General features: G+C 51.0%; 1 protein-coding gene across 1 annotated transcript in view; it reads left to right on the top strand.

The window, feature by feature from the left end:
- Positions 1-22,522, top strand: part of CACNA1I (calcium voltage-gated channel subunit alpha1 I) — an 842,691-nt gene that overhangs the window by 711,131 nt on the left and 109,038 nt on the right. Inside the window, exon 21 of the mRNA XM_069231287.1 lies at positions 21,406-21,590. Within this exon, the coding sequence (XP_069087388.1) occupies positions 21,406-21,590 (185 nt within the window). The remainder of the gene's footprint in view (positions 1-21,405; positions 21,591-22,522) is intronic.

The raw sequence follows: 22,522 nt of genomic DNA, 5'->3' as shown, positions 1-22,522 counted from the left end.
CACTGCAGACATGGGGTTGTGGGAGGTTTTCTTGATGAGGGTTTGTATGGTAGGGAGCTTTAACAGTGCCTCTGTACACTGCAGACATGTATGGTAGAGAGCTTTAGCAGTGCCCATGTGCACTGCAGACGTGTATGGTAGAGTTCTTCAGCAGTGCCCCTGTGCACTGCAAACATGTATAGTAGAGAGCTTTAGCAGTGGGAGGTTTTCCTGATGAGTGGTGTATGTTACAGAGCTTCAGCAGTGCCCCTGTGCACTGAAGAAATCGGGGGCTGTGGAAGGTGTGCCTCATAAGAGGGTGTATAGTAGAAAGCTTTAGCAGTGGCCATCTGCACTGCAGACATAGGAGTTGTGGTTTTTTTTCCTGATGAGGGGTTGCTTGATAGGGAGCTTTAGCACTGTCCCTGTACACTGCAAACGTGTATGGTAGAGAGCTTTGGCAATTTTCCTCTGCAATGCAGACATGTATGGTAAAACTTTAGCAGTGCTCTAGTGCACTTCATACATGGGGGCTGTGGGAGGTTTGCCAAATAAGGGGTTATATGGTAGAAAGCTTTAGCAGTGCCTATGTGCACTGCAGACACGGGCTATGGAAGCTTTTCCTGATGTGGAGTTGTATGGTAGGTAGCTTTAGAAGTACCCCTGTACACTGCAGATATGTATGGTAGGGCGCTCTAGCAGTGCCCCTGTGCACTCCAGACATGTATGGTAGAGAGCTTTAGCAGTGCCCCCTGTGCGCTACAGACATGTATGGTAGGGAGCTTTAGCAGTGCCCCTGTGCACTGCAGACGTGTGGTAGAGAGCTTTAGCAGTGCACCTGTGCGCTGCAGACATGTATGGTAGAGAGCTTTAGCACTGCCCCTGTGTGCTATAGACATGTATGGCAGAGAACGTTAGGATTGCCCCTCTGCACTGCAGACATTTATGGTAGAGAGCTTTAGCAATGCCCATGTTCACTGCAGTGGGGTGTTTTCCTGATGTGGAGTTGTATGGTAGGGAGCTTTAACAGTGCCCCTGTACACTGCAGACATGCATGGTAGAGAGCTTTAGCAGTGCCGCTCTGCACTGCAGACATGTATTGTAGAGAGCTTTAGCATTGGCCATGTACACTGCAGACATGTATGGGCGAGAACTTTAGCAGTGCTCCTCTGCACTGCAGACATGAATGATAGAGAGCTTTAGCAGTGCCCATGTTCACTGCAGACATGGGGTTGTTCTATGTTTTCCTGTTGGGTTGTGTGCTAGGGAGCTTTAACAATGCCCCTGTACACTGCAGACATGTATGGTGGAGTACTTTAGCAGTGCCCCTGTGCACTGCAGGCATGTATGGTAAATCACTTTAGCAGTGCCTCTCTGAACTGCAGGCACCTATGGTAGAGCTTTAACAGTTCCCCTCTGCACTGCAGGGATGTATGGTAGAGTATTAGCAGTTCCCCTGTGAACTGCAGGCATGTATGGTAGAGAGCTTTAGCAGTGCCCATGTTCACTGCAGACATGGGGTTGTTGGAGTTATTATTGTTGTGTTGTATGGTAGGGAGCTTTAACAGTGCACCTGTACACTGCAGACGTGTATGGTGGAGTGCTTTAGCAGTGCCCCTCTGCACTGCTGACGTATGGTAGAGAGCTTTAGCTGTGCCCCTCTACACTGCAGGCATGTGTGGTAGAGAGCTTTAGCAGTGCCTTTCTGCACCGCAGACATGTATGGTAGAGATCTTTAGCAGTGCCCCTGTGCGCTACAGACATGTATGGTAGAGAGCTTAAGCTGTGCCCCTGTGCACCACAGACATGTGTGGTAGAGAGCTTTAGCAGTGCCCCAGTGCGCTGTAGACATGTATGGTACAAACTTTTAGCAGTCCTACTGTGCACTGCAGACATGAATGGCAGAGAACTTTAGTAGTGCCCATGTTCACAGCAGACAGGGGGTTGTGGGAGCTTTTTCCTGATGGGGGTTGTTTGGTAGGGAGCTTTAACAGTGCCCCTGTACACTGCAGACATGTATGGTAGAGAGCTTTAGCAGTGCCCCTGTGCACTGCAGATGTGTATAGTAGAGAGCTTTAGCAGTGCCCCTGTGCACAGCAGACATGTATGGTGGAGAGCTTTAGCAGTGCCGCTGTGCACTGCAGACATGTATGGTAGAGAGATTTAGCAGTGCTCCTCTGCACTGCAGACATGTACGATACGGAGCTTTTGCGGTGGCCATGTGCACTGCAGACGTATGGTAGAGAGCTTTAGCAGTGCTCCCCTGCACTGCAGACATGTACGGTAGAGAGCTTTAGCAGTGGCCATGTGCACTGCAGACTTGGGGGACGTGGGAGGTTTTCCTGATGAGGGTTGTATATTACAGGGCCTTAGCAGTGCCTCTGCACACTGCAGACTGGGGGGGCAGGGGAAGGGTTGCCTAATAAGGTGTTGTATGGTAGAAAGCTTTAGCAGTGCCTATGTGCACTGCAGACATGGGGGCTATGGGAGGTTTTCCTGATGAGGGGTTGCATGTTAGGGAGCTTTAGCAGTGCCTCTCTGCAATGCAGACATTTACGGTAGAGAGTTTATCTGTTGCCCCTGTAGCTGCAGACATGTATGGTAGAGACCTTTAGAGGTGCCACTGTGCACTGCAGACATGTGTGGCAGAGAGCTTTAGCAGTGCCCCTGTACGCTGCAGACATGTATGGTAGAGCGCTTCAGCAGTACCGCTCTGCACTGCAGACATGTATGGTAGAGAGCTTTAGCAGTACCCCTCTGCACCGTAGACATGTTTGGTAGAGAGCGTTAGCAGTGCCCCTCTGCGCTGCAAACATGCATGGCAGAGAGCTTTAGCAGTGCCCCTTTGCGCTGCAGACATGTGTGGTAGAGAGCTTTTAGCAGTGCCCCTGTGCACTGCAGGCAAATATGGCAAAGAACTTTAGCAGTGCCCCTCTGCACTGCAGACGTGAGGTAGAGAGCTTTAGCAGTATCCATGTTTACTGCAGACATGGGGTTGTGGGAGGTTTTCATGTTGAGGGGTTGTAAGGTAGAGAACTTTAGCAGTGCCGCTGTACACTGCAGGCATGTATGGTGGGGCGCTTTAGCAGTGCTCCTCTGCACTGCAACATGTATGGTAGAGAACTTTAACAGTGGTCATGTGCACTGCAGACATGGGGGCTGAGGAAGGTTTTCCAAATACCGGGTTGTATGGTAGAGAGTTTCAGCAATGCCCCTTTGCACTGTAGGCATGTATGGTGGAAAGATTTAGCGGTGCCCATGTGCACTGTAGACATGTATGGTAGAGAGATTTAGCAATGCCCCTCTGCACTGCAGGCATGTATGGTGGAAAGCTTTAGCAGTGCCCATGTGCATTGTAGACATGTATGGTAGAGAGCTTTAGCAATGCCCCTCTGCGCTGTAGACATGTATGGTGGAAAGCTTTAGCAGTGCCCCCGAGCACCATAACATAGTGAAGATGTTGAAGGTTTGCCTAGGATGAGATTTTCAGGTACCAACCTTCAGCAGTGACTTGGCACAGTGCTGTAGCAGTTTTATCTGGCACTGGTTTATATGGTACCGAGCTTCAGCGGTGCCCCGGTGCACTGTAAGGAATGTGAAGCTGTTGGAAGTTTGCCTGATAAAAGAACATGGCCTGTGTGGCAGGCTGAAGACAAGCTTCCTGAGTGCGAAAGTGAAAAGAGAAGTCGATAACAAACGATCTCAATATTGTGGTGAGCAAGAAATGTGAGAAAGAGACATTTCAGAGCTGTCATCCTCAGTGACAAGTCTGTTGTTCCAAGTGTCGGTCCCAAGGATCATATCTTTGCTCCCAGCTTTTGTTCGTAGCTAATGAAGCACAGAGTGGGCGTTCCTCAAGAGAACATTAAATTTGCATAACCACGGCTTTTATGTGTCTGGTTTCTGGGGTGAAACCTTTGGGTGGAATGCGTGAGCGAGTAAGGAAAGTGGTGCTTTTCTCCTACTGAACTGGATTTCTTTTGTTGTTATTTTCATTCTCTCTTCGATATTTTGAACCCATTCGACTCCTGCACATTAATATTGTTATATTATTCTGTAGTACTCCCCTGTTTTCTATTCCGCGCACAGGTTAATAATTTGATGCGCATGTGGAATCGTCTCTTAAGCCCCGAAATGATGTGGAGGCCTGGCTGTTTTTTCAAATTGCGTCATTGTGTTGTTCCATTACATTTTTTTATTACAAATGGTCCAGATCTCAACCTCATTTCCATGCTATTTAAGAACCATTAGGCCTGCGAGTCCCTTGAAAACGTTATGTTGGATGAGGACAGGCTTATTTCGCATCGCGCAGTTTTATAATAACCCACAGATTTTCCTGGGATAAAATTGATCCTGTCGAATTATAATAATAATACGTGGAGGGTGCATCGCCCTAGGAGTGCATTCGCTTTCCAGACTGAACAATGCAATCTACGCTTCAGGCGTGCAACAGCATTTGATCTACTCCACAGCTGCAGAATGTTTTTGGAGCGTCTCACTGAGTAGGCACACAGTAGTCCTCCTCGACGGTGTTTGGGAAGCTTTAGGCTATTTTATTTCTCAAGCAGCACAATTCTCACGTCTGATCTGGATGGAAACCGCCGGCAGAAGTTTCTGTCAGCTTCTGTCCCAGTTTTAAAAAGGCCGCGCCTTCCAAAGCTCCTTTGTCACCACCTTAATTGAAAAGCTAGACTTTGAATATGGATGGATTCGAGAGTTTCCTGGCCACTCAGTAGAAACGCTAATGACTGTTTAAGGAAATCTAATGAAGGCCATTGGAAAGGATAGAAATAGAACGGATTAATTATAATAAATCAGTATGAGTTCGAGAGAGAGAGAGAGAGAGAGACCATTGCACCAGCTAGCAGAGGCAGCAGGAGGTTTATGAACTTATCCAGACTTTCTGAGCCAGGGGGGGTGCTATCTAAGGTGTACTTGTCTTCATTCGGGGTCCTGCAGTTAAGTATAGCATATCATTTGTCTCTCTTTAGTGTATTCTCATCTCTGTGTTACCGGCAAGGTCACAGGTAGCAGGCTGTCATGCGGGTATTAAGCAGGAGGATGTGGTGGTGGGCCTGCCTTTGCGGAGTCTGTTGGTCAGGAGGTCCAAAACATATGCGGGGGGCCTGGGATTCTGGGCGTCCTTAGGTGAGGCACAACATGTTTGTTACTGCCCTGCGGATCAAGCCACTCCAGGGGTTACCTGTGGGGCAGGCCGCAGGGTAGGCACCCCAGTTTCTCGGTGCATGTCAATGGTTCGCCGCAGGCATGGGCAGAGATTATTTGCAAATGCCAGCAGGCATTTGGGCCACTAGGGGTTCCTTTTCAGGGTTTCATGGCACAATCCTTCAGGATTTGCACAGTACCAACAGAAGCAAGCGTAGGAATGGAATGGGAGGATAGGAGGTTATCTGTAGATGGAAGACCAGCTGTTTTGAATGCTACGTCAGACCACGTTTTGTGTAGGAGCCTTACGGCTCTTGCCCTGCACATCACTTTTCCTGCTAGCAGATTCTTCCTTTCAGTGGGTGTCATCCTTATATCTTATTCACTTTTCAGCACTGTACTCGCTGGTAAGGGCAATGAAAATGTACTGGTGCAGTTCTCTGTAGTCAACAGGGCAGCAGAGAGAGTCCATGCTAATAACCTTGAAACATGGCCCGGGATGGAACATCATTGATTGGTTGTAGGTGGTTTTGAGTTAAGGCACTTGTCAGCATGCATGGTTGTGGCAATGGAGGCGATCAGATCCCCTGCTTGACAATCTGTTAATAAATGTTGGGGGCATTGATATGATCCCTTTTGTCAGGCAGTGGGTCTGCAGAGAGCTCATATCAATTTTGGCCAGGCTGTGCCACTTGCTGCCAGGTTTCCGTTTGTTATGGTCCACAGTGAATAACCAGTCGAGGTTAGGCTTGAGGCTATAAAAGAGTCAATGAAGAAGCTGAACTGGTCTTTACAAACTTTTCTCAAGATGGCAGCCATAAATACCATCAGGCACAGGTTGCTGCACCTGGCCAGTTCTGACATCTGTGATAAAGAGACCTTTCAACTATAGGATTCTAGTCTAGATTTATTCCTGCAGACAAGTCAGGGGGGATTGTTGAGAAAAGGTGAGTATTTGCAGGGAATGGTATAGGTGTCAGAGACCTTCTTGCCCTTTGGTGGTCAAATTATTGAAAAAAATGGCAATGTGATCCTGGAGGGCACTAGGGCACCTGCTTGCCATTTTCTTCAGGAGAAGTACTTTCCAGGGAATGCAGCTGGTAGGAAGGGGCACTGATCAGCTGGTGGTCCCAGACTTCTAACTCTACCTCAGGTACCCCTGAGCCTATTTGTGGCATGGCAAATATCTTGAGGCCATGAGGTTCCCTTGGTAGGGGCAAGGTGGTATGTGGTCTCTAGAAGAATATATGATCTGTGACGTATTACCTTATGTTTCCATGATTTCTCTACACTAAGCCATGTTGCCTGGGGCACTAAGTCTAGCATGCCCCCAAAGAGAGGCGTAAATAGGAAATGTGTGCAATTCGATTATTTTCAGTTTATATGTTTGTTGTGTATTTGTTGTTCTCACATTCTGCAGTTGTCATTGTGGAACGCTGTTTTGCTGGGATTGCAAACTTGACACTTTCTAATCCAAGTAGATTTATCCTTTGAGATTGTTGGGAAGAAGCAGTAATGAACTGGACTAGCACCATTGCTCAAGTGATCATACTAATTCTTGTCACGATAACATGCAGAGGATTTGGCATGGAAAGGGAAAAGGAAGATCTAGGAAAAAAGCTAAATGTTAGACAGTGGTACTACCCAAAGGCACTTGATGCTAGAGGTGTGCAAAAAATTCTATCACGCAAAGGTTCGTGTAGCTTTGATTGACTCAACACTTGGAAGGGAACAGTATGTCAAATTTCACTTGCATGTAAAAGCACTGCAGATACTGTAAAACCCTGTCACACCAGTAATGCTCAAGCCTTCTGCAGTCGGTCGTGACTCACTGGTGGAATGGGAGTCGATTTTTGGTGGGTCTCAAACGTTCAAGCAATAAATAAAGGTGCCTTTAAATTATGTATTTATATTGTCATATTTGCTGCGCTTCAAGACAGAAGTCAAAATGTCAGACTGTGTCTTCATATAAATTGTTGGTTATGTTTTTTAACACGTGGACTGGTGTTTACAGACTCCTCTCACTTTGCAACCAGATAAAGTAAAGCAAAGTGAATTATGTGAGTCTTGCTAGAGTACATGAAGTGTGAACAGAAAGACTGTGGGATGTAATTTTTTCAAAACACATAACAAATGTACTTACCTGTAAATGGATTGTACACACTCAGCAGTTAAGAAAGCAAAAAAGAAGGAACATTTTTTAGTAATGAATAAGTGTGTTGGAAACAAATATCTTAATAAGATCAGAACAAATCAAGACACCTTACATGGTGATGCAGAAATGATAAATATTCACTGAACCACGATTTCCACACATTAACATGTGTGTGGAGTATAGCTTTATAAGTAAAACTGTATATCTGTGCAGATTTAGAGACCATTTTAATAGAAAACGGGCTGCCTGTAAATGACAATGTGCTACCACACGATGCTTTATTACTTTTAAAAAATTGCCCACCTCGTCCATTAAAGTTTGGTGGGTTGTGAAAGTTTGTCCTACTAAAAAGTGGGTAGTGGTTCTGAAATGTTTGGGAAATTCTGCCCTATGGCCTCATAGAGTTTGCACACATGCAACACTTACAAAGGGGAGGTAAGTCAAATTACCATTATGAATAAAACATATTGCAAAAGTTCAACCTGCATAAAACTTAGCCTATTTTGCATTGCTTTCACTTTAAGTATATGAAGATCACAAGAGAAATACTTTGCAAAGCTCTACTTAATGCTGAGTGCAATGAAATGTATGTACCTTAAATTGCCTTAATCTGGGACATGCAAAATTATGTTAACAATTGAAACAAACATTTGCAATGAAATGGGTCTGGTATTCGCTTGAGATAGAGCTATTAGCTTTGTAAATTCCTAACTGGACTTTTCTTACCACATAAATTGAAAATGAAAAGTAAAATAGTTGACATAAGCAAGCCGATTCAAAGCACCAACGCTGCCATGAACATGAGCGCAAAGGAGAGACACAAAAAGAAAAAGTAGTTCGCTCACAGTCAAACGTATCGCCAATCGTGCAATTATCCATGGAACTGGGGCAGTCTGCAAGTGGTAACAAAACCGCCCCAAGGAGGTGCACACATAAAGCATTTACCAATGATAACAAAGGATTTTTGAAAGGCAAGCCCACGAATGAGTGTAGGTGATGGGCACAAAGTGGGCGTGGTTAAAAACCCATAATACAACATGTCACAGCGCTTGCCCGCTCGACCTAAAAAGAGGGACTTCATAGTAGACTAAATTCACAGCTTTTTAAAAGTGTAAGAGATATAGCGAAGGATGAGTGTGGGAAGTAGTTTCCATCTTCAATGATGCCATAAAACCGAGCTAGTGGCCCATTCACAGCATGAAACGCTATTATGGGTGTGTGCAAAGCATTTTTTCACCATTAAAGTGCTCAATTTCGTTCCTTCGTGAAGGCTGCAGAGTTTCCCAGTTTGCCTTCTTTGGCTCGCAAAGTCCTTTTCCATTTTGCGAGATAATTGTCAACTCACAGTGAGATAATTTTTACTCTAGCAGCACTCGGCCCGTAGGAACACGTAAGTAGAACTTTCCCTGCAAGAGTGCCTTTTAAACAGGTTTACTCTGCACAATGGCAAAGTTTTAGTCATTTTTCTCAGCAAGTGTATCTTTACCTGAGTTTGTCCAGGCACAGTGTCACTGCACAGAAAATGAAACCTCGGGCCTTATCATGATGTCTGTTTTAATTCCAAGGAGGCAGGTCGCAGGATTCACCACGGATTGCCTTACTTTCACCTGGAGCTACCGCTGATGACCGAAGCCTGAATATGCTGATGAAATGTGGGGATGAGGCCTTCACGGTGTGCTAAGAAAAAAAAAATCTGTGCTAAATGAGCGCAGGTACTACATACCTTGCTGCAAAAGTATTGGATTTCACGTTGGAGAGGTGCAGCAAAAAAACATTTAATTCTACAGGGGGGTTGCAAGGTTTTCTCTGAAACTCCGCGAAGGCTGCATGTTCCCTAAGTATTACAAGCATTTGCAATGCAACGGGTCTCGCATTAGTACGAGTTAGAGCTATTAGCGTTGTAAACTCCTAACCTGACTTTTCTTGCCACATAAATTGAAAATTAAAAGTAAAACTGTTTCGTACAAGTGAGCCGATTCACAGTGCCACGGCCAACATGAGCATCAGAGTGAAGAGACACACAAAAGGAAAAAGAAGTTTGCTCACAGTCAAACTTATCGGCAAAAGTGCAAGGCGGTAACAAAACCTCCCCAAGAAGGGTCAAATGTAAGCCATTTATCAATGTCATCAAATGACTTTTGAAGGGCAAGCCCACGAACGAGTGGTAGTGATGGGCGTGATGTGAGTGTCGTTAAAAGCCCAGATACACACCAACATGTCTGAAAAGCAGCGCCTGCACACTGCTTTGATCGACCTAAAAAGGGGCCCTATGCATCGATCTAAAGAGAATAGGCGAATAGCAAGTATTGTTCAAGCCTGTTGCAGTCGCGGCTCACGACCAGCCGAAGGGGCGGTGCGGGGATCTAGAATGAAAGTTAAATAAAAAATAATTTTAAAGCACACCTCGGTTGCTGCTGCAGCTCCATCCGCAGACACAGGCTCCCAGCCTGCCTAACGCCAATCCTGATGCTCAAAGGCTGGGTGCTCCCATGCAGACTGGGAGCCTGTGCAGACTCTGGAGAGAGCCAACTGTGCATGTGTGTTTGGCCGGCCCAAGACAGCCGGCCGAACACACATACGCTCTGAGGGGAGTGCTCTGTGCTCTCCCCTCAAGTGCTTGCCACAGCCTGTGGTCCGCCCCTTTTCAAGAAAACGATAATAAACACCGTTTATTATCGTTTTCTTGAAAAGGTTTGCTGCTGCTGGCGGGGGTGACGCTCCTCCACCCTCATGGAGGATCGTCCCCTGGCCTGTTGGTATGTGAGCATATAAATCGTGGGAAAAAGATCGGGCGATTATTCTAAAGAAAAAAGTCATGCTGCAGTCCAGAAACAACGGTGTGTGTACTGTGTATCTAAGAATGTGCAAATTTGAATTCTTCTGGCCAAGTTGAAGGAAATACAACTTGCATGCAGGTTTTTGTTTTTTTCTAGCGAAACACACTTGTATGATATTTTCGGCCCAACTTTCTTAAAAAAAAAATAATAACTTATAAGTTGTGATCTAAACAAAGCGGCGACACTTAAAAAGTATTGAGAAATACAGTTTACCCACTTCACTGCTCTTTGATTCATCCTGCCTGGAAAGGGACATCTCAGGATGTTATTTATCTACGGATTACTCGGTGTATGAATTAATGTGTAGGGGTTTGTATAGCATAACCCTTTCTACAAAGCAATGGAGCGCTTTGCAGATTCAGAAAAGGATGAAGGGGTCGTTGGAACAGAGAGGACGGAGGCGAGAAGGCGAAAGGGTCCAGTTGCCGCTGGTGGAGATGAGGAGTGCGCAGGAGTACAGAGATAATTCTAATTTTGGCGCCATTTATGACATGGATCAGAGCAAGATGAAAACATGCAAGGCCTAGGAAGAATAGCTTGATTATTGGGAAACTAAACCGGCAATTCAACTCGCACTACATATATATATATATATATATATATATATATATATATATATATATATATGGCTTATTCAGCGAGAGGAGACTAAGGCCCTCATTCTGACCCTGGCGGTCGGTGATAATGCGGCAGCCAAGCCGCCAACAGGCCGGCGGTCCAAAATATGCAATTCTGACCCTGGCGGGAACCGCCAACACAGCCCGCCGCATTAACACTCCGCCCGCCACGGCGGAACAAACAAACAGCGCGGCGGTCCCCGCCAACAGCCAGGCGGCAGACAATGTACCGCCCACCCTATCACGACCCACCAATCCGCCACCTTTTCCGGGGCGGGAGCACCGCCGATAAAAACACGGCGGAAACAGACTACGAACGGGAAAACGCTCACCTCTACGCACTCCACGCGAGATTCCGGCAGTATGGAACCCGAGTTGCAGGTCATCCCCGCACTCCTATACCTGCTCCTGTACCAGGAGCACGCCCGGCGGCGCGGAAGACATCGGTGAGTACTGCACCTACGACACAGGGGAGGGAAAAGAGTACCGGCACACACCCACCCACCCACACCCACTACAACACACACATCAATGCATTCCCACAGATCACTGTCACAACCCACAACCCCCCCCCTCCGAAATAATGCAAAGACCAAAAGAAGAGATCATAAACGGGCAGATATATTGAAATATGGACACCAGTAATCCCAATAAATAAATAAACTATGTACAAAATATATACAGCTACTAAATGTAGTCCAACCACTGTCCGTGGACCACAGGGGTCCTGTGCAAAGGGGCAAGGCCCAGTCCCACGACAAGAACTCCACGGAGAGAACACTGCAGGGGCATCAGAAAGAAAATAGGACAGGCACCTCAGGGGGAAGGGAAGGGGGGGCACCTCAGCCACTTGAGTACACGACGCCAGATCCACGAGGGGACTCCATGACCACTGGCCCATCCTGGGGAGAGCAAAGCCACAGTCCATACAGTCCATACAGTGGGTGGCCTGCCCACTGGGCCAACCTGGGGAGAGCAAAGCCACAGTCCATACAGTGGGTGGCCTGCCCACTGGGCCATCCAGGGGAGTGCAAAGCCACAGTCCATACAGTCCATACAGTGGGTGGCCTGCCCACTGGGCCATCCTGGGGAGAGCAAAGCCACAGTCCATACAGTCCATACAGTGGGTGGCCTGCCCACTGGGCCATCCTGGGGAGAGCAAAGCCACAGTCCATACAGTCCATACAGTGGGTGGCCTGCCCACTGGGCCATCCTGGGGAGAGCAAAGCCACAGTCCATACAGTCCATACAGTGGGTGGCCTGCCCACTGGGCCATCCTGGGGAGTGCAAAGCCACAGTCCATACAGTCCATACAGTGGGTGGCCTGCCCACTGGGCCATCCTGGGGAGAGCAAAGCCACAGTCCAAACAGTCCATAACAGACTCCACTGCCACTGGAGGAGGCATGTTGGCCAGAGGACATCCTGCAGCCCTGCCCGAGACAGATCCTGCCCTGCCACGTCTGCCAAAGGGCCAGCGGTTCTTGCCTTGAAGGGCCCAGTTCAGCGCTTCTTGCCTTGAAGGGCCCAGTTCAGCGGGTCTTGCCTTGAAGGGCCCAGTTCAGCGGTTCTTGAGACGGCGGTCCCCAGCGGAGCGGTGATTGAGACGGCGGGGCCCAGTTCAGCGGTGCTTGAGACGGCGGGGCCCAGTTCAGCGGTTCTTGAGACGGCGGGCCCAGTTCAGCGGTGCTTGAGACGGCGGGGCCCAGTTCAGCGGTGCTTGAGACGGCGGGGCCCAGTTCAGCGGTTCTTGAGACGGCGGGCCCAGTTCAGCGGTTCTTGAGACGGCGGGGCCCAGTTCAGCGGTTCTTGAGACGGCGGGCCCAGTTCAGCGGTTCTTGAGACGGCGGGGCCCAGTTCAGCGGTGCTTGAGACGGCGGGGCCCAGTTCAGCGGTTCTTGAGACGGCGGGCCCAGTTCAGCGGTGCTTGAGACGGCGGGGCCCAGTTCAGCGGTGCTTGAGACGGCGGGGCCCAGTTCAGCGGTTCTTGAGACGGCGGGCCCAGTTCAGCGGTTCTTGAGACGGCGGGGCCCAGTTCAGCGGTTCTTGAGACGGCGGGGCCCAGTTCAGCGGTTCTTGAGACGGCGGGCCCAGTTCAGCGGTTCTTGAGACGGCGGGGCCCAGTTCAGCGGTTCTTGAGACGGCGGGGCCCAGTTCAGCGGTGCTTGAGACGGCGGGGCCCAGTTCAGCGGTGCTTGAGACGGCGGGGCCCAGTTCAGCGGTTCTTGAGACGGCGGGCCCAGTTCAGCGGTTCTTGAGACGGCGGGGCCCAGTTCAGCGGTGCTTGAGACGGCGGTCCCCAGCGGAGCGGTGCTGGAGACGGCGGGGCCCAGTTCAGCGGTTCTTGAGACGGCGGGGCCCAGTTCAGCGGTGCTTGAGACGGCGGCCGGTCTATGGCCAACTGCTCATTGCCTGGTGGTGCCCTCCTGGGCAGCGGGGATGGTGCTCCTTCAATGCCCACCTGGGCTGTGGGTGGTGGGGCCCTCCTGGCCAGCTGGGCTAGGTCCTCCCTGGCCAGCGGCTATGGGGGTGGTGGGCTCCTCCTGGGCAGCAGGCCTGCAGCCTGACCTCTCCGACTTGCTGCCCTTGCCCTCCTTAGTCGGGAGTCTGTGGCCCTTTCCTCCCTTTGGAGCTGTGGCTGGTGACTGTGTCTGGGTGGTGTCCGGGGGGGATGTAGAAGCCGGGCTCCTGCGGCGCCCCTTCCGCCTTCTGCTCCTCTTCCCAGGGGGTGGGCTGGCTGTCCCCTTGCTGCTGGGCGAAGATCCAGACATGCGGGCTGGTGGGCTCCAATACCCCTGCACCCTTGTCAAGGGGGCTGCAGGGCTGGTGGTGGCTGAGGTGCTCTTCTTACCCTGACGAGAAGGAGGGGGGGGCTCAGGGTCAGGAAAGAAGTTAGCAGTGGCGAGGAAGAGTTTCTTGGGACAATGGAGAGTGGTAGGTACAGTGGGAATGGGAGTGGAGGGAGAGGATGTGGTTGTAGGTGAGTCACGTTTGCTGTCTTTGGGTGCAGGTGCAGGAGGGATAGGCTGTCGTGAGGTGGATGGCTGTTGGGTGGGTGGGTGGCTGCGTTTGTGTGGTGTGGAAGAGGGGGTGACAGACACAGTGGGAGAGGACACAGGGGACGTGTAAATGGCAGTGGGGGTGGTGACTGCACGTGTGCGGACTGGACTGGAGGGTGTGCTGGTGATGGAAACACTGGCTGATGGTGAGGTGAATGGAGGTGTGAGTGTAGACGTCACAGGGAGGGAGGAGGGAGACGAGGAGGTGGGGGTCACAGAGGTGGTAGTGACTGTTGGCATGTCTGCATCGGAATGTTGCGTGTGTGAATGTCTGCGTGATCTGTGGTGCTTATGTTTGGATGAGCTTCTCTTGGGTGTTGAGGTGTGTGCAGGCTGGTCTGATGGTGTGGGTGGGACAGGCAGAGGAACAGGAGACTGGGAGGAGGGAGTTAGTAGAGGGAGGCAGGAGACAGGGACAATGGCTGCCGTCAGTGCTGAGGCCAGAGCCTGGAACGATCGCTGATGGGCAGCCTGACCCGAATGAATGCCCTCCAGGTACGCATTGCTGCGATGAACCTCCCTCTCCACCCCCTGGATGGCATTCAAAAGGGTAGTCTGCCCAACAATGAGCGTTCGGAGGAGGTCAATGACCTCCTCACTGAGGGCAGCAGGGGGTAACAGGGGCAGGGCCTGAGGTGCCTGGGGCGAAGGAGATGCCCGGCTTCCTGGCAGAGCGGGCACGGGGCGAACGCTGAGGGGCTGCTGGGAGGGCGGAGATGGTGCGCTGGGTGGCGGCTGTACCTGTAATGGCAGGGGGCACGGATGGTGCCACCCCCGCAAGGGAGCTCCCTTCCGAGGACGTGTCCGTGTCGCTGCAGGGTCCAGTCGTCCCCCTTGTGGAGCTCCCCTCGCCCTCCGTCTCACTGGTCCAGTCAGACTCTGTGGCATGGCCCTCCTGGGCCATGTGAGATGCAGCTCCCTCCTGCCCCGATGCCACTTCTCCTCCGCCTGATGATGCTGATGCACACAAGCACAGAAAGACAAACAAAAAGGGGGGGGGAGAGAGAAATAAAGGGATATTGAGTACATGGATCTCCGGTACAGTTAGCGGACATGACAGACACAGATGCCCCCTGCACTAAGTTGCGCACTTGGGGTCCGCTACGCATTCCGTGGAACATGCCCTACACGCCTAGAGTTGACAACTGCACCCATGGATGACACGGCCCAGGGATGGCTGTACTGACACACTACTGAGGGTGGTGGCTGGGGACACAGGGGCTTACGGGGGTGCCCAGCCTACAGATATCGCCCTGGCCTAGGGGGACCCACAGCCCTCCTCCCCCACCCAGACACCTCCACTGCGCGACAACAGAGTAGATAATGCTTGTACTCACCCCCTTGTGTCTGCTGTGCTGCCCTCACGCGCCCATCCAAATCAGGGTAGGCCACCGCCAGGATCCGGAACATCAGGGGGGTCAGTTGACGGCAGGCACCCCGCCTACGTTGGGAGGCCATCCCCAGCAGAGACTCGGCGGTCTTCTTGGTCCCGCGGCGGATGTCCTCCCACCTCTTGCGGCAGTGGGTGCCCCGTCGATGGTGGACCCCCAGGGTCCGGACTTCCTTGGCGATGGCACGCCAAATCCCGATCTTCTCATGGGCGCGGACCTATGTGACACGTACAGGGAGGGAGAAATACCACGTTCAAGTTTGTCTGCATTTTCGTTGCCAGTGGCCCAACGCCCCCCATCCCCGCCAGGCCCCCCGCCATGCCCCCCGCCAGCCCCAACATGCCCCTCATCCCCGCCAGGCCCCCCGCCATGCCCCCCGCCAGGCCCAACATGCCCCCCATCCCCGCCAGGCCCCCCGCCATGCCCCCCACCAGGCCCAACATGCCCCCCATCCCCGCCAGGCCCCCCGCCAGCCCCAACATGCCCCCCCATCCCCGCCAGGCCCCCCGCCATGCCCCCCGCCAGCCCCAACATGCCCCCCCATCCCCGCCAGGCCCCCCGCCATGCCCCCGCCAGGCCCAACATGCCCCCCCATCCCCGCCAGGCCCCCCGCCAGCCCCAACATGCCCCCCCATCCCCACCAGGCCCCCAAGCCAGCCAGTGGCCCCAAATCCATATTGAATTAAACTCACTTGTTGGTCTGGAGGACCGTAGAGTAGCGCATACTGGGGGAGGACCCCATCCACAAGTTTCTCCAACTCCTCTCCAGTGAAGGCAGGGGCCCTTTCCCCAGTCGCAGCAGCCATTGTCCCTTCCAGACCGAGGTCACAGCAACACTTGCAGTATAGGTCCTCTCCTGTGAAAGTTCAAGTCGCAAGTGGATAAGTAGATAGAAAATGGCGGTCACGTCCGCGGCGGTGCGTACCGCGGCGGTGCGTACCGCCGCCGCCGGCGCCCTTCGCCATTGGCTCCTGAAACCCATAGGCTTCAATGTTAACCAATGCGGCTTTGCGCCGCGGTCTTCGACCGCTGACCGCCGCGGTGTGCCACGCCAGCGCATTGACCTCACATCCCATTGTCACACTTCACAGGTCAGGCAGCCGCCATTTCGAGGGTCCACATGGCTCAATTTCAACTGCGTCACACAGGCCTAGGCCTTGCATAGCCACTCAGACACGCCATTCACTGCATAGAGAATCGTTTACTGTGCTAGCTGTGAGTACGTACCTGTGGGTTGCTTGACTGTGTGCTCCATGTTGTCCTTCCTAGGCACCGTCCACTGGGTTTGGCGAGGAGACGGATGAATCCTCCCGTGTACCGACCGCTGGTGGACCTGTCGACAATGGAAGAACGCCACATTATCCTGACCTACCGTCTTGACCGTGCCACTATACATGAACTGTGTGCCCAGCTGGAGCCCGACCTGATGTCCCCCATCCGCCAACCCACAGGGATTCCCCCTCTGGTGCAGGTCCTGTCAGTACTCCATTTCTTGGCAAGTGGCTCATTTCAGACAACAGTGGGAATTGCATCTGGGATGTCTCAGCCCATGTTTTCGAAGGTGTTATCCAGAGTGTTGTCTGCCCTGATGAAATACGTGAGGAGCTACATCATTTTCACTGAGGTGGGCGAATTGGCTACAGTGAAGGGTGATTTCTACGCCCTTGGACATATTCCCAACGTCATTGGTGCCATTGATGGGACCCATGTGGCTTTGGTTCCCCCAAGAGACAGGGAGCAGGTGTACAGGAACAGAAAAAGTTACCATTCCATGAACATCCAGGTGGTGTGTTTGGCTGACCAGTACATCTCGCATGTAAATGCCAAATTCCCAGGGTCAGTGCATGACGCCTACATCCTGAGGAATAGCAGCATCCCTTACGTGATGGAACAGCTAGAGAGACACCGTGTATGGCTATTGGGGGACTCTGGGTACCCCAACCTGTCGTGGCTACTGACCCCAGTAAGGAATCCCCGGACCAGGGCAGAGGAACGGTACAATGAGGCCCATGGGCGTACTAGGAGGGTGATCGAACGCACCTTTGGCCTCCTAAAGGCCAGGTTTAGGTGCCTGCATATGACAGGTGGATCCCTAATGTACTCACCTAAGAAGGTGTGTCACATCATCGTGGCCTGCTGCATGCTTCACAACCTGGCTTTGCGCCGCCAGGTGCCTTTCCTGCAGGAGGATGGTCGAGACGGTGGTGTTGTGGCAGCGGTGGAACCTGTGGAGAGTGACGAGGAGGAAGACGACGGGGCTGAAACAGACAACAGGGACAGAATCATTGAACAGTACTTCCAATAGGACACAGGTAACAATTCAAAGATAATTTAGTAAATCTGAACTACTCTCCTGCATCTCTGCTGCCTGTCTATTTGCCCCAGTGTATGATGACTGAGTTGTGGCTTTTCCCTCCCTATTTCAGATCTGGGGTCCCCACTACGAGTCCTGTGCTTCGTTTCCCCATGGACTACAGCTTTGTGGCAGCTGTTTGTTGACTTCACTATGTACAAGGACATATTTGCACTGTCATGTCAATTACAATATTTTGAAATCACAGCCAGACTCCAGATAGTTTTGTGCAAAATAGGTGTTTATTTCAGTGCTCAAAATGGGATGGGTGGTTTCAAGTGGGTGGGGGCTATGGTGAAGGAATGTCCATGGCAGAGTCCAGAGTAACAGTCACACAGGTGCATTGTCCAGAGGCCTGTGGAGAGATGGAGCATGGGCAGTTCAAGGATGGACAGGGTGACAATGTGGGACAGTGGGATGACATCAGGTGGTATCCTTTGCTGGCGGGGGTCTTGACATCCTACTCTGTCTTCTTGCGAGATCTCAGGGCCCTCTTGCGGGGTGGTTCTTCTCCTGCAGGAGGTGGGGGTCTGGTGGGCTGCTGTTGTGCGGGGGCCTCCTGTCCACTAGCGCCGGCGGAGGTGGTTGGCTGTTCTTGGTCCAGGCTAGTGGCAGGGGCCCTTTGTTGTTGTTGAGTGTCCGTCCTGGTGTTGATGAGGTCCTGCAGCAGCCCGACCATGGTAACCAGGGTGGAGGTGAGGGCTCTGATGTCCTCCCTGTACCCCCGATAGTGTTCCTCCTGCAGTACCTGGATCTCCTGGAACCGGGCCAGTACCGTCGCCATCGTCTCCTGGGAGCGGTTGTATGCTCCCATGATGGTGGTGAGGGCCTCGTGGAGAGTGGGTTCCCTGGGCCCGTCCCCCCCCTGTCGCACAGCTGCCCTCCGAGTTGCCCTGTTTCCCTGGGCCTCTGCCCCCTGGCCGGTGTGCCCACTACCACTGCCCCCAGGTCCCTGTTGTTGTTGGGGTGGTGGGTTATCCTGGGTGCCCTGTAGTGGTAGACACACCGCAGATTGACGCGCCCTGGAGACAGAGGCATGGGCCCGCTGGGTGGGAGCTGTGCTGGTGTTCCCAGAGGGGTTTGGGTCTGTAGTGGCCTGTGCCTGTGTGAGGGGAACCGACTGTCCAGAGGTCCCCGATGGTCCGGGCTGGTCATCGGTGTCCAGGTCGACAGAGCTGCTGTCATCGCTGACGGCCTCTTGGGTGGGGGGTGTGGAGAATTCTGGGCCCTCCGCGGCGGTGTGTTGACGGTCGGGTCCTGCAGGGGTATAGAGGTATGGTTATAGTTTCAATGTGTGGCATATGGGTGTATCTGTGGGTTCCTGTGTCCCCAAGTGCTGGCATTCGTGTGTGGGGGCTTTGGTGAGGGTGGCTTGTGGGGGGGATGTGTATATGCATTGGGCATGCTTTGGTGATGGGTGTCCATGCTTAGTGGACGCATGCAGGCCTAGGTTTTGGGATGTGTGGGTTGTGATGGTGAGACATTGGCAGGGAATAGGTGTGCTGGGGGTGGGGGTGAGGATGGTGGTGGGGGTGAGGATGGTGGTGGGGGTGAGGGTGGGGGTGAGGATGGGGGTGGGGGTGAGGGTGGGGTTCGAGGATGGGGGTGAGGGTTGGGGTATGATTTGGCATGCAGGTGGGGGGGAAGCAGTAGTGAAGCTTCAACTTACCAGTATCCATTCCTCCGCCGACTCCTGCGAGGCCGTCAGGATGCAGGATGTTCAAGACTTCCTCCTCCCATGTTGTAAATTGTGGGGGTTGAGGTGGGGGTCCTCCGCCAGTCTTCTGCACGGCGATGTTGTGCCTGGATACCATGGAACGCACCTTCCCCCGTAGGTCGTTCCATCGCTTCCTGATGTCTTCCCGATTTCTGGGGTGCTGTTCCACAGCGTTGACCCTGTCGACAATCCTCTGCCATAGCTCCGTCCTCCGGGCAATGCTGGTGTATTGGATCTGTGTGCCGAACAGCTGGGGCTCTACCCGAACGATTTCCTCCACCATGACCCTGAGTTCTTCGTCTGAGAAGCGGGGTGTCTTTGGGGTGCCATGGAGTGGTGTGTATGATGTGTGGGGTGGAGTATGTGTAGTTAAGTGTGTTGAGTGTGGTGGTGTGTGTTGTTTTGTGTGTGGATATTGTGTGGGTGATGGTGTTGAGTGGCTGTGGCTGCTAGTTTGTGGATGGTGGTGTCTCGCTCTGGCCTTCTTTCTGAATTTTTGGTCGTAGGGGTTTGTGGGTGATGTGGGTGTGTGTTTTATATTGTATTGTGTGTGTGGGAGTGGTGTGTGTATGTGTATCAGGTGTGTGGAATTCAATTCGGCCAATGTGGCTGAGTTTTGTTCGTTTGTGTGTATTCTGACCGCGGCGGTGTGTCCCGCCAATGGAAAACCACGTTTGAAAGACCGCCGCGTGGATTCGTGGGTCGTAATGGCATGGGCATATTTCTGTTGGCGTGACGGTGGAGGTTTTGTCACCTCCACTTTTCCGCCGACCGCTGGTCTGGCGGTCTGTTGTGGCTGTCGGATTTTCGGAGGTTTGGCTGCTGCGGGTCAGAATGACCGTGGCGGGTTTCCGCGACCGCGGCGGGATTATGGAGGATTTCTGACCGGCGGTAGGCGCCTTTTACCGCCGAGGTCAGAATGACCACCTAAGACTGGACTTACAAAAAATAGCCCTCCCATTCAAAGGGTGGTGATTCTTCAAGCTATGGAATTTCAAAAACCTGTGCATGGAGTCAGGTAAAGAAATTTGGATGAAATAATGGGAAAAGATGGATATGTTAATAATGCAGTCCAGTCTGAAATCTATCCTCCTTTAATTGCTTCATACTGTCCTAAATGTGGATTCAGTTGTACGACTGGCAAACTTAACTCTTTGACAGGCCCTGACGTCGCCCAGCCTTTTCATTTTCAATGATGGCTGAGAGGTGGCCAAACGTACATGCACAGATAGCTTTGTGAATTAGATGCAATATAAGGAGGCTAAGTTATATGGGAGACATCTATTAAAAACTTCTAATTTTGCAGAAGCAACCGATTTTAAGTTTGTTACAATCAGTTGCGGCTCGCTGTGCTCTGAAGGAGTGGGGCAGCTTGTGGGGGTGGGAACATATAATAAAAAATAAAATAAAAAATAAAAACTCACCTGTTCCGCCGCCATGCCACTCCTCTTTTCCCCATCGTCCCCCATAGCCCCACCCCTTTTGTTGGAAAAGGTTTTGTATTGGCTGGCGGGGGCGATGCCACTGGTTACAATCATACTTCTGAGATGCAAAGGAACATTCCATGCATGTTGGGTATTTTTAAGAATCTCTCTGTTTATTTTGAAAGACAGAAGCAAACGTGTGTGACTTCCTACTTTTCAAGGATTATCCTATGAATAAGCAGAACTCTATTGCTCGGTGCAGTGAAAAGCAGGATGGTGGATAGAACGCCAAAAGCAGCAATAAAAAGGGTTAATTGTTGTAGTGCAGTGAAGTGCATTTTCCCCTGATATGGTAATTACCTCAACGTCTTATTGCACTCATGTTTAATTTTTAATATATTTGAACGTGGGAGTAAATTGGCAGCCCCAGTTTAGATCTGTGTTAGTAGCCCACAAAGTGCATGCCCAGCTAAAACTTACACATAAGTAGACAGCTGGGCAGCCCCTACATTTATGTGCAAACCTTCCATTTATTCACTGTTGGAAGAGAGGCCTGTCTGACTGCGGCTCAGCCACAACATTATGAGGCCTGAGGTTGGAAATTCAAAGTAGATTTTAGAGAAAGTACAATGACTGAAAACTAATGGTGACATTTAAGAATAGAGCTCCTTTCTGGCATGACCTTTTGCACTTTACAATCTCCCTGCAGGTGGTCTCACTGGGCCTGTACTTCGGCGACCAGGCTTACCTGCGAAGCAGTTGGAACATTCTAGATGGTTTCCTGGTCTTGGTGTCCCTCATCGACATCATAGTCTCTGTGGCCTCAGCGGGTGGTGCCAAAATTCTAGGCGTGCTACGGGTACTGAGGCTGCTGCGAACCCTACGGCCCCTCAGGTAAGAAGCCTTTCCGCTTTCTAATACTTCCTCTCTTTACATCTCAGCCTGTTGGTATTGTAAACATCCCTGGTTTACTGGTGGGAGTTCATATACTCGGTTTTAGTGTTGGTGGCGAGCTTATTAATGATTAAATTTCATGGACAACAAGCTCTCCAAGGTGGAATCAGAAGGAAGGTCCTAAACCCTTTCTCTTTGAGCCAGGAGTGGGCTACAGTTTGATGTTGATAGTGACCCACTGAACACCACATTTTACAGAAGTGTTGTTGCGATGATGCCACTACAAAGGGTACATAGGATTATTAAAGTATCATTTTTAGTAGAAGTCAGGTTTTGAGACTCTAGGAAAGTGGTATGAGTTAATAAATTGTAAATTGCAAGCATGGGTGGTAGCAAATTACCGATTTAGGTGGTGAAAACAAGATTATTCAGTGAGTGGCAGATTTGGATTTTGCTGTTCAGTTCCGTGATATGAATAATATCACTGAATTGTAAATTGATGGCAGAAGTGGAATTTTGTGGCTGTAATTAAGTGCTGTAGATTCCATTGTTCAACTGTAAATAGTTTTTCTTTAAATAATTTGGACTGTTGAACACTACATCGGTGACAGAACACAATGTTGGTACCTTTCTAGGTTTAATAATGCTCATTGAACTGTCAATTCGATTGGTGGTTGACGATGGGAATATTGAACGGAAGTTTGGTTGAAGAATTGTGTTTTTACCACTGTCAGGTTATATACATCAGTTTATTTAAGTACAGATTGTTGGCAGTGGGATTTTGATTCTCTAGTTAGGTGATGTGAGTGACATTAAGAAACAATACGTTTTAAATTGATGTATTGTATCTCATTAGGTGGGGTAAGTACGATTATCAGTCTGAATTACTGTCAGCAACAGCTTGCACACACTTAGGAATGTGCATTCCCTGG

This window comes from Pleurodeles waltl, chromosome 4_2, assembly GCF_031143425.1.
Source record: "Pleurodeles waltl isolate 20211129_DDA chromosome 4_2, aPleWal1.hap1.20221129, whole genome shotgun sequence".
NCBI lineage: Eukaryota > Metazoa > Chordata > Amphibia > Caudata > Salamandridae > Pleurodeles > Pleurodeles waltl.
The sequence above is the reverse complement of the archived record's forward strand: the minus strand, read 5'-3'. Positions and strand labels throughout refer to the sequence as shown.